The sequence below is a fragment of the Gymnoscopelus braueri genome (genome assembly GCF_963280865.1).
Source record: "Gymnoscopelus braueri genome assembly, chromosome: 9".
Taxonomy (NCBI): Eukaryota; Metazoa; Chordata; class Actinopteri; order Myctophiformes; family Myctophidae; genus Gymnoscopelus; species Gymnoscopelus braueri.
Genome location: NC_137610.1, coordinates 34,021,545 through 34,034,564, shown reverse-complemented (window position 1 = coordinate 34,034,564; position 13,020 = coordinate 34,021,545). Strand labels below are relative to the sequence as shown.

The following is a 13,020-nucleotide window of genomic DNA, read 5'->3' as shown; positions in this document are numbered from 1 at the left end:
CTCCTGGTGTCAAAGTTGACGTTGCGTGACCAGTGTTGCCATGTCCTTTTATTATAAGCGACTCTGGGCGTCTTTTTCTGTAAAGTTGCTTGTAAATATCGGTAGAATAGTTGCGTTTTTTTAGGCTGGTTTCTAAAGTGTAGTTTCTTATTTGGGCTTGTTTCCTAATGTTCTTTAAACCAATGGTTCTCCAACATGTTCATGTCAAGGACCCCCAGATTCATATGTATTTGTCCACCACGGACCCCCATCTGAAAACATGTTGTGCCATGGGACCCCCCTCCCCGTACCAGTTGTTTCAAAGTTATTCCACATTTGTCTTATTTTAAATAGCCGATCTACAACGCGTCACAATGTGACGCGTTGTGAGCTTGTAGATCGGATATATTTTTTTAAAGCCGATAAAGGGCTCATGCTTCTTTTGGGCTTGTTTTCATAGACCTGGTTGCTTAATTCTCTCACACAACCTGGCAACACTGTTTGTGACGTCCTGTCAGTCATGTCTTCTTTGTTGCTGGTCGCTAGCGCTTCGAAAAACATCTGAATTTGAAACGCGGAATTCATGAAAATATACCAATTTTCAGTACAGAAGACGCGAATATAGCCACGACTGTAACGGGTATGTGTACTTTTCTTTTAGAAAATACTCGTTTATATGTATTTTGTAGCGATAAGGACTCTTTAGTGAACCGTAATGATTCAGCTCTGCTAAATAAGCTAATGTTAGCGCGGGTAGCTAGCTAGCTGCCGGTGTCTACAATACTATACTCGCATAGGTTGCCATATTTTCCTTGATTGGTGAAATGAGGAAAATAAGGCACATGTAGAACTTAAAGAACTGAAAGAGGGCTTTATTATTTAAAACTTACCTGGGGCCTTAAAATGTTATCTTTAAATGTTAAACTTAAAATTCCTGTCTTCTACAAACACATTTTAAAGGCCCCCAGTTTGAAAGGTTACAGGATACGTGGGCACTTTGTACACCTGAGCACCTCGATGTAAAATGGGCTATTTTGCCCAAAATGTTAATGTCAAGTAATGTAAAGTATACATGATCTCAACATACACGGAACATCATTATCAGACTTAAATATATCTTTCAACTTCTTGTTTATGCCCCAAAATGACTGGATATACAGGTTTTGTGGCAATTGTAGAAAGATTTGACATTAATTGTCGAATGTCTAAGCATGCTCTAATCATGTATACTTTACTATTTGTTTTAACATTATGTACAAAATAGCCAATTTTACATCGAGGTGCCCAGATTGATTGATTGATGTACTTTTATTTAGTAAGACATGAGAATCACAGTACATGGAAGTACAAATTCACATTACAAGGTCTACTAAACTGGAAGACTCATTAAGCACTTGGCTTGTTTAAGATGAGAACCCCATGCACACAAATCATGATGACATATAAGAGACAGACAGATATACACACTACTATACAGAATGTCATACAATCAAGCTTTCAGGTTACTGGTATGAAGAGAGAAAAAAATATATACAAAAGAAGAAAATGAAAGAGGGGGGGGGGTAGGTTAAGACTTAGACAGGGGCCATTTTCCCTACTAGTGCCCACCTATCCTGTTACCGTTTGAAATAAGCGTTACTCTTCGATATTTAAGATACACCTAGTCAACTCTATCAGAAATACAATAGATTAATTTAACGATACAATTGAATATATTTCACAATACAAGCTTTTTATTTTTTAAAGGGGAAGTAATGTCTTGCTTGATTAAACAAGGCCATAAAAGTACCCTATACACAATACACGAGCCAACGCTTAGCCACTCGGCTAATTCATTCATACTATCAGTATAATTTAAACAATCCTTTAATTAAATATGACAAATTCTATTTCCAGACAATAACTATGACTACTGTTAAAATGTCAGGCCTGTAATATAATATTTATCGAGGTTAGCATAGCCACCAGCTTGTTAGCCTATCCATGAAATGAATAATTATTCAAATTTGAGCAAGATGCACTTTCTAATCAGAGCTTTGGGTGCAATTCAAAGCATTTGATAACTGAGGTTGATAATGTTCAAACTTATCTTAGATTTGTTATTCTGCATCATCTGTCATCATTTCCTTTACTTTTGATTTGGTTTGTTCAATTTCTTTTGAGCAAGAGTTTTATCAGTTTGTCTGCTGGCACATGCATTCACTTTCATACACTGCCAGATATGCATACATGTATGTAATGCCAAAATGGTGTATCACCCAAATATGTATCCTCAACATGAATATCAATCTATTTGACAAAGTCAAACCACCCTTAAGATGGAAGAAAAGCTGTATGGATCAGTGCCCTACCCCTCGGAATACCTTCAACAGTGGTGAGTCCCCTTCCCCATCCCAATGTGGCTGTAAAGGACACAGATTAATTGCAAAGCTCCTCTGAATGGCCGAGTGTGAAAATGAAATGAAAGCATGTGCGAACAATCGTCCATGTAACTTTTTTCCACCATTGTTTTGACAGCATAATCATCTTGATTGTGCTGCGTGCTTCTGCTGCTGCCTAGGGGACTGAATTATTGTTTACTAGTGTGTTTGGGTTTGGGCTACTTAATTGTCTGTTAACACCAGCAGATTAAAGAGGAATGTGGTATCAGATTGAATGTAATTCTTTTCATGAGCATATTAATGCAGATGCTGTGTGGTGTTATTTCTACTCACCATGTTCTCAACTGTGGATCTGGTTGATGTAATTTAGATGGTGGATGGTTGCTGCCTTCTATTGTCACAAATCTGTAGGATCGCTTAATTGATTTTGATGCCTTTTTCAGTCAAACCGAACGGAAAAAATATATACAATTAATTAATGTGAGATTATACTGTGAGTTCTAACTTAACTTATAACTGGAATAGAAAACACATGCTACATCAATTGATCTGTCTATTGTACATTTATTAACATCTTATGCTACACTGTAAATAATATTTGCAGAGCAGTGGAAAAAGGCATCATGTTGTTAGAGGGCACATCAACCACATTTAGTAATTCGACCTTACGTGTGTGTGTGCGTGTGTTTGTGTTTGTTTGTGTGTGAGAGATGTTTAATTGGGTTCCTTTCCAGCAGGTCCCACTTCAGTTTCATCCTGCATGTGTAGTTAGTATTAATGCTTGGATGCTCCTCTGTATATATATTTTTTCCTACTCCCTCCTGTGGACAGGATCCAGTCTGCCCAGCAGCTACAGGCTCTCCAGACCCAGTATTCGGGTTTTAACCCCCTACAGCAGCCTCACTACCCAGGGGGCCAGGTGGTACAAAAGCAGCCTCACTACCCAGTAGGCCAGGTGCTACAGAAGCAGCCTCACTACCCAGTGGGCCAGGCAGCAGAGAATCAGCCTCACTACCCGGTGAGACAGGCGGCAGAGCAGCAGCCTCAGTACCCAGTGGCTGTTGGACAGGCGGAAGAGAGGGCTGTGCCAAACATGCCGGCCAATCCAGAGGCCATGATGGTTCAGCAGGAGCCTGCAGACCTCACAAAACGTACTGTAATCCTTTTTGGATAGATGTTTTGTTTATGGGATCAATATTTTTCAGATTGGCCTGTTATAGCCCCACCAGGAGGCCGATTTTTGCTAAACACATTATTTGATATTACTCCTACAGATTTTGTCCAAGCATCAATCAAATCAAATCTTCTAAAGTTTGCAGGATTTGTCCGTTTTGAAAAAAAAATACCTCAAATCATGAACGCAGCATGTGATTGCCGTGACATTTTGCACGCACATTTCCTCTAGGGCTAGGCCGAGGAAGAAATGCCACCTGAAAATGTTCAAGTCAGCCTCATGGTGGCACTATAACAAGCCAATTCAGGTTTTTGCCAAGAACTGCACCGATCTGCAGACTCGCATAGCCAAACAGACCTGTCTCATGAGCTTGACGAGATTAGCTTAGACTATTTCATGTTTTTGCAGGATGGAATCAGACAAACATCAATAGAATACCTTGTTGCAGGCGGGAGTGATCAGAATCTCTGTGAGACTCGAGACTTACATTTCAGTCCATGTACCAACAGAAAGCATTGTAATTGGAGGAGGGGCTGGGGTATTTACTTGACAACACCAATATTTACTTTCTTTCTAACTCCTCCAGCCCCAGCCAAAAAGAGAGGCAGACAAGCACAGCCCAAGGAACCCAAACCTCCGAAAATTCCCAAGGCTCCAAAGCCTCCCAAGGCTCCAAAAGAACCAAAGCCCCCTAAGGACCCCAACGCACCCAAGGCCAAACCAGGCCCCAAGTCCAAGAAAGCCAAGGAGGGTGAGGCAGATGGCAGCCAGCAGAAGATCGATGAGACTTTCAAGAAGGTCAGGAGGAAAGTGGATCGTTTCAAAGGGATGTCAGAGGAGGAAGTGATGACTAAAACTCTCCCAGATCTCCTAGAATACAACCTGGACTACGTCATTGTAAGTGAATGGTTTGGGATGGGTAGCTAGTTAATCTTAAGCAATGGTTCGCCACTGAAGTTTTAATTGCTGTCTTGTCTAAATGGGGGACTCAACCTGGGACACCAGGTGATTTTAAATCAACAAGCGGAGATAAAAACTTTAATCTTGATGTCAGAGTCCTGTGTTTAGAACCAATTAACTTGCCTGTAGAATGTAAGACTTGAGAAATGCTGGGTCCTCCTTAAGACCAATGTTAAGAAGTACAGCACGGAATTTGTCTGCAGCTGATAAAGATACAGTTGGGATTCTGTGTATTACTTGGAGGGATTTAAATTGGGGAAAAAATACATGACTTTCACTTACCAGTGTGTTAAATTCTGTAAATATAATTCCCTGTAAACATAAGCTAAGATTTTTTAAACATGAACGGCATAGTTCGAAACAGTAATCTGACAGTACAGGAGCACATACGTAAGAGTTTTCTGAGAAACGGTGGCGAGGGTACATAAATGCCCTTTCACACTACGGCAGCAGAAATGTTCCCATTCTGTAAGGTTGGGCATAAACAAAACGCATGGCTGCTGGAGTATACGAGAGTTACTGTAAGTGGGATGCAAGCACCTTCACACTATGGCGGCAGAAGTACCGTCAACATCACCTGACACCACAAGTTAAAATATTTTCAATTGTATCCCATGCTGTGGTGGCCGTGAAAACGTCCTCTCCGTGCAGCGAGGTTGTGTGGCTTTTTTACTGCTTTGGCACAGTTGTCAACTGAAAACGATGGGATCTTCCTAAGTGTACTATTTTTTTATTTGTTGTCCTATAACTGTATCTGGTGAAGGCAAAGTGCAGGGAAATAAGAACATCTGTGAAAACTAGGTCTACTGAACGCAATCACTTTTTCCAGGATTTGTGTGATAACTGTAGAAGGAAAAGAATGAGTTTTACTGCCTGTCGAGTAAATTAATGTGAACAATACAGGTGTGATATGTCAAGCTAGTTATGTACTGTAACTCCATGACTTGCAGATGTAAGTCATGGAGTATTGCTCACATAAAGATTAGAAAAGCAAGCTGGTGACCAGAATGTTGCCAATTGGTGTCCCAAGATTCAAGAGGGTTTATTCACATATTCATACAGGTAAAAGCCACAAAAGGACTAGCTATAATATCATAAAAACTGAGCTGGGGAAGGTGAACATATGAGTATCCTCTCAACCTGCTACAATCACTGTTGAGGTTCTCTTCAGTAAGGTCACTGGTACTCAATGCATTACCTCCCATGTGTAAATGTCTGTCTAAGAGTGGAATAGTTCTCTACCTAAAGTAGAGGTTTTCATAAAACTCTTCTCTTTTTCAGATTGGCATCAACCCTGGTTTGATGGCAGCTTTTATCGGACGCTGGTTCCCAGGTCCTGGAAATCATTTCTGTAAGTTACATGTCACAAATTGTCATATTCATATTCCCATCAACGTACAGTGTTTTAGTTAAAATCTTAAAATATTGTGATGTTATATGAAGAAGTACATTTGGTTGACAAAGACTAAAATAGGACTAAAACTAAATGGTGTGTTATTCAAAAGACGAAGACTAAATCAGAATTTGGTGTCAAAATGAACACTGTATGAAGTCCATGATATCACCAATCCCTAGTGTAGATAATTAAAATCGAAAATGTATGGGAACCTTGGTATGGACAATTGATCTCAATAACAAAGTTCCAGATTGAATTGGTCAATGCTCTTTTTTGTGTTTCAGGGAAGTGTCTGTTCTTGTCTGGTTTCACTGACGAGCTGCTCAACCACACAAGTGATAACATCCTGCCTGGAAAGTACAAGATCGGCTTCACCAACATGGTGGAGAGGGCTACTCCAGGGAGCAAAGACCTCTCAACGTAGGTACACGACAAGGAAAAAGGATGGAAAGTTCAAACAGTGACATGAAAGCACTTAAATTACCAGAGTCCTCCAGGGGTTATACACTAGATCCTCCTAGTATTTCCCTCTACACCAAATCTCTTCGGTGAAAATAGCAGATCTACAAGCTCACAATGCATTGCAACGCACTGTGAGCGTTTGAATTCAAGGGTGCCCCAGAATAGGGACATTAGGGTTCAAGTGGTTAAATCAACTGAATATTGTGTGATTGTGAAATCCTCTAATGAAATAAGCGTTGGCAAATGTTACGACCCAGGCTAGGGGGTCACATAAAAGATGGACTCCCTCCCTGTTCCCAAACAGCCAGGCCACACAGGTTTAAAATCCCACAAGTCAAGTTTATTTTACACTTAAAGATATAAACATGAATATTACCTCAGGGGGGCGCCATAACTCCTAAATACAAAACACAACTCCTACCTAACATAAAAGAAACCAAAAATACAAACATCTAACCTAATATAAATAACAAAAAACAGTGAACAAACTATTAACAAAAGAGGTCACCCACCCCTACACACCCAAGGCATTACATTATCCAAATTCTAAAACATAACAAAGTGCTGTTGTTTGGAGGCTGGCTAGGAGGAAGACATCAGAGGTAATGGAGACCGCCAGCTTTATAGTCCCCAGACTGGTCACAGGAGCCAATCACCAATCAGGCTCCACCTAGTAGAGTTAGCCAGTCACATTCACACCATCTGGTAGTCAATCAGCGACACACCAATGAGGGAAGAAAGACAATACACTGGGAAATATACACATATGACCCTAGGGTCATAACAGCAAAGAAAAGGCCTGTTTGCCTTTTGTCCACATTGGTTTTTAACCATAGACTGCAGTATTATACTTTCTCAAGAGATTAGCCTTTGCAGCTTGTGAAATGCACTTGCACAGGTTAACAGAAAACAAATAACATGAAAACAAATGACATGCAATGATAAAAACAAAAACATGCAGTCATGTATATTACCAATGCACCTGTAAGTGTTAATGTGATGTTTTTCTACCCACTGCAATGGTAGTCATAATGTATAGACACTGTATCACTGAAATGGGTGAGATAATGTCCCCCTTTAACACATTGATTGCCTAGAACGAGTTAACTCGTTTTTACTCTTTTTTAAAATCCATCACTTGATTGCCTAGATCGAGTTAACTCGTTTTTAAGAAAAAGAAAAAAAATTCATTTTTATTTTTTTTAAACTTTTTTTTATTTTTTATTTGACCCAAAGACCAAGGAGATATGATTAGTCGAAGATCTAGACTCCTATCCACTTCCTTGTTAACTTAAAACTTTAAAATCTCAGCTCCTGAGTACTTTTTTTTTTCAATGAAAAATCTCTGGCAATAAACTGCAAAAAATCTGAAATAACTCAGGCAATCAATGTGTTAAGAGACAGACCTGTAGACTACAACCTGGGTGCTATATATTTTATTGTAATTAATATAACTTTTCTTTCTCATTACAATAGTAAAGAGTTACGTGAAGGTGGCAAAATACTCACAGAGAAGTTGAAGAAATACAAGCCTCTCATAGCAGTTTTCAATGGAAAATGTAAGTAATTATCATTCATATATATATAGATATAGATATAGATATAGATATAGATAGATATATATATATAGATATATAGATATATATATATATATATAGATATATATATATATAGATATATATATAGATATATATATATATAGATATATCTATATAGATATATATATATCTATAGATCTAGATCTAGATCTAGATCTATATATATATATATATATATATAGATATAGATATATATAGATATATCTATATATATATATATATAGAGATATATCTATATATATATATATAGATATATATATATATAGATATATATATATATAGATATAGATATATATATATATATATATATATATATATATATATATATATATATATATATATATATATATATATATATATATATATATATATATATATATATATATATATATATATATATATATATATATATATATATATATCTTTTTAAGAGGGTAATTTTATGTTGTGTGAGAATTTAAATTATGCATTTTCCTACAGGCATCTATGAAATGTTCTGTAGAGAGATGTTTGGTAAAAAGCCAAAGACTCTTACGTTTGGATTGCAGCCGCACAAGATCCCTGACTGTGATGTGGTAAGTACTCTGTAATACAATGATAAAATATAACGACTTCATTACATTTTTACTTATTTGTTATATCATAGATAGATCTAAGATGGATAGATGAGTAGATATTTGTTATCTTTATTATGCTGGATATTTCTGTGCAAACAGATATTTCTGTTACAACAGTCCCAATATGTCAACATTATTATCTATGATGTATCTGCCACTTTCTTCCCAACGCAGGCTCTTTATCTGATGCCATCCTCCAGTGCCCGCTGTGCTCAGTTCCCCCGTGCCCAGGACAAAGTCCACTTCTACATCAAACTGAGGGAGCTCAGGGACCAGCTGAAGGGAGTACAGAAAGCTGCAGAAATTGAGGAAGTCCACTACTCCTTCGACCTGGGACTGGCCAAGGGTAAGAATTATATATAATGTCATAATATTTTTCATAAACTCTGCCCAAAGAAACAGTAGATTTTTCTTTTTAGATTTTTGTCAGTCATGCAATCTCCTACTTTTTTTATTTGACCTCCAACAGAGGATGCTAAGAGGATGGCGATTAAGGAGGAGCAGTACGACCCCGGGTACGAGGACGCCTACGGAGGAGCCTACGCACCACCGGGAGGACCTGAGGCAGGGCAGCCTCAGACCAATGGTCACTGTATATTTTCAGATGCTGAAAACACAGGTACAGTACACACAGATGCTCTGTCTTACCCTTAACACATTGACTGCCTGAGATTAAAACATTGTTTTTCATCCCCATGCCAGCGGGGTTTTTTTTACCGTAAATTGACGATCTTTGGAGAGCCGCAGAAGCCACGTTGTAGACACGGAAGTAAACAAAGAGTGTCTGGGGGGTGGGGGAGGATCTCTTCTATCCACCGGAGGAAAACATTTTTACCGCGATTGGCCATTTTATTGCTATCGCCCGTTGAATAAGGCTTGTTTTCACCAAAAAAAGGAGAAATCCGAGCTAGATGTGTTTTTCTACAAATCCTAATCTAGGAGTGCACAGAGGTGATGTTTTTTGGGATGGCGTCACATCCGTCCATTCCTTCTCTCAGCGTCAAGGGATCATTCCTAAGTTGTGTTAGAGCGCCCTCTTGTGGATTTGTTTAAGATGTATGTTTACGTCCTTGGCAGCCAAGTGTTTTATTTGAAAGGACATAAGCATACGTCCTTGGCAGGCTATGTGTTGTTAAGACACACACTGGATACATCACATCTGTGTGAAGTCTCAAGATTCATGCAAGACATGTCGATTAAAACATGGCTAATTCACCCCATTCGGACCCAGTTCGGTTTTGGTTTCGGACCATGACGGAGGCGCGCAGTCTCAAGCGAACTGGAACCACGTGAGGGACCACCGAGAGAGCTAAAGCGAGCGAGTTGCCGTCCTGAACGTTGTGACAACAATGTGATGTATGCAGGACTGTATACATCACATTGTTTCTATGTCTCTTGATTTAATCATTTTACAATAGTGAAACATCCCAAAACTATTTTTTATAATTGCCTATGTTGCTTCTATTCTTTCTCATATAACATACCAACTGTGATGGAAACATACAGGTCAAACAATCGGGACACCACAGTGTCGATAAAACTAGTTCCTTACACACTGAAGATTCCAATAGCCTTGAAAAGCAAAATAACATTAGCTAGACACCTCCATTACCATGGAAATGTGTTTAGTTGTGTTTGAATCAGTTACAGAGTGATATTTACAGTGATAAGCATATTATTTGAGCACTGCTGCTGTGGTGCGTGTTATCCTAATTTGACCATGGCTGGAAAGCCTATTTCAACCAATCAAAATGCTTGGCCCAAACTGCCCATAGAATAATCTTACAAAAACGGAAAGGTGGGCTCTATAATAAGATTCATTATCACTTACGTAACGTTGTCTTTGTTTAAAATGATCTTTTCTGTTTGATTTGTGGTTGATAATGACTTGGAAATTGAGTCTCGATAGTGCATACTGTACATGCTCAAATTAATCTTGTTTTGTTTGTTTGTTCCTAATAGACTTTAGAATATAACAAACATTAACTTATTGATAAAAGTACCATTTATGAGCCATGTCATAATTTCTATTTGTCAGACACGCAATTGATTATAGCACTATTATACAGTATGTAATTGTAGTAGTAGCAGCATTATTGGTAACAGCATTGTTATGATGTTAGTAGTAGCATCATTAGTATTGCTACTTGGTAGCAGCATTGCTAGCAGTGCTACTAGTAGTATTAGCATTGCCAGCAGCTTTAATGGCAGTGGTAGTAGTATCATCATTGTTTTTATCATTACAGGTTCTTCAGACAAGGCAACCACGTCTCAAGCTAATCCTTCCACAGAGGACAATCTGCCAGACAAACAGTGGATGAGCCAGTCTTTTACAGACCAGATCCCAGACATTGCTGGTGGACCCACAGAGGCCAGCGTGTGAAGGGAAACCTGGCCTCCAAAACAAGAGCTCTGTATGCACATACAAAGACTTCAACCGCCTTTGGGTTGTCTGCTGAAAACCTGCTTTTTTGTTACCTCTCTCTTCACAGGAGGCAGCACCTCATTTAGAAAGAAGGCCATCTTCAAATTGTAGATTTCCCCCTTTTAATTAGTGATGTAGTTGATTATATATGGTATACATACATAGATGGATCTGTCCGAACTTGTAGAGATTTTGCAGAATATTTTCTGCACTTTTCTACCCTTTTGTTAGTCAATACATGCATGATTGTCCTCGTGGCGGTCATTTTAAATATGTGAAATCAGGGACTTTGTCAATGATAACTTCATTGTCTTTGAACTAGGTCATGTATTTTAAACGTTTATTTTGTGTTAGTTCTGTATTGCAAAGTACTGCACTGTGTTGCAGTAGTTTTACTTATGATTACTGCCCTGGCAGTAGAAACAGCCTTTGACTGGTCAAAATTGGTCCAAAAGGAACCTGTGGTGGCATAATGCATTGTACATGCAGTACACTCTTATAATATCCTATATTTGATTTACCTTTCAACAAAACAAAATATTACATATTTTGCTAATATCATGTTTAGTAGAACGGTACAAAAAAATTGTCCTGCAAGTACACTTGATGTCATTTTCAGCATAACTTGGGTGACATGCATAAAACGTTACAAAGTCCAATATAATGTGATCTGTCAGTGAGTTAGCATTGTGAACAGACGTCATAATGACACACTGCTAGTGTCAACATGACGCAGCCAGATCGAGGGGTATGTTATGGATATACCTAGGATATGCTGATAATTCATCGTTGGTTGTTAGACACATGACTGGTATCATGGTCGGAAATTAACACCAGCCATCACTCAAATTCTGGTAAGATTGAATCTACAAGCCATCTTGACTAACTACAAGTAATTTTTGTTTTTATTCTAAAACAATCAATTTTGACACTTGACTGGTTTTGATTCCACCTGCCACTGAGGCCTGTGAGTGTGTTTGTGGTCATGGGTCTTTGTGACTCCACAGAAACCTTTTATCAGAGTTGCATAACTCAAACGGGTGCTAACTTTATTGTTTTTCCTTTAGATTTTTTTGAATCACATTTTTAATGTTTTATGAAAATGTCATTCACAAGGACGTTTATGGAACTTTTGTTTGTTCATTAAAATGTGTTTTTTTTATAGTGTGTATGTGTGTATATATATTGTGGCTTATGTTAACCCTCATTCTACGATTCTATGATGATTTTAGAGATTTTTATTTAATGTAAGTAAGCTTACATCATTAACATGTCATGTTAAGTCCCTAAAAATGTAATGAATCAAGAGCACAGAAAAAAACAATTAAGTTACCTACATATTTACATGTCGCTGTGTGAATGTTTTTAAAGCGCCTTAGATAAAGACACTATAAATGCGCCAGTTACCATTTTAGTCAAATGTATACGTATGTATCATGGCACCAAATATTTACCATTCTGATGGGCCAAAACATGTCATGTAGGGGTACAATAATTATAACACCGCAAGCAGATGTGTAGAATTTGTTCACAGCTAATATAATATTTATCACCAAGCATAGGGGTTCCTCCTGCCCCATCCTACAATGGCATGTCACTTAGAGCATGCTACTGTAGGTTCATTGTTTAGCAGTTTAGCCATATTCACTCTTTCATATTGTGAATTCAATATCTTTTGACTTATCCCAGGGCCTATTACACGAAAGGAGAATTAAATAAGCCTGGATTTAAGTCAAATCCAGGTTTGACAAAGTCTGGTCCGTACAGCCTGGTTTATTCCGTTGCATGAACGCCAAGCCAGCTGCCAGGCTGAAAAGGAGAGACCTTGTCGAGCTAGACCTTGTCAAGCCAGGCTGTGTCGAGCCAGGATGGTAAAGCCAGGCTTCACGTATTCCTATAAAAGACCATGAAAGTCAATAGCAGAATCCTTGAACTTGACCAATCATGGAGCCCAAAACCAGAGCGGCGTTCTTCTGTGGCTGAACAGCAGCACTGCAGCAGCACTGCAGCCCCCTCCCCCCCTTTGGG

General features: G+C 38.4%; 1 protein-coding gene across 2 annotated transcripts; it reads left to right on the top strand.

Moving 5' to 3' along the window:
- Positions 1 to 491: 491 nt before the first annotated feature.
- On the top strand, positions 492 to 12,159 carry tdg.1 (thymine DNA glycosylase, tandem duplicate 1). 2 transcript variants are annotated; one of them, XM_080438715.1, is made up of 11 exons: positions 502 to 619; positions 2,282 to 2,353; positions 3,192 to 3,511; positions 4,121 to 4,431; positions 5,776 to 5,845; positions 6,175 to 6,310; positions 7,829 to 7,911; positions 8,431 to 8,525; positions 8,742 to 8,913; positions 9,037 to 9,186; positions 10,814 to 12,159. In XM_080438715.1, the coding sequence occupies exons 2-11, from the start codon at positions 2,298 to 2,300 to the stop codon at positions 10,948 to 10,950; spliced, it is 1,530 nt and encodes a 509-aa protein (XP_080294841.1). In that variant the 5' UTR covers positions 502 to 619; positions 2,282 to 2,297; the 3' UTR covers positions 10,951 to 12,159. The 2 variants fall into 2 exon arrangements, with proteins under 2 accessions (XP_080294842.1, XP_080294841.1); XM_080438716.1 differs by lacking the exon at positions 2,282 to 2,353 and having other exon boundaries at positions 492 to 619.
- The last annotated feature ends 861 nt before the right edge of the window (positions 12,160 to 13,020 follow it).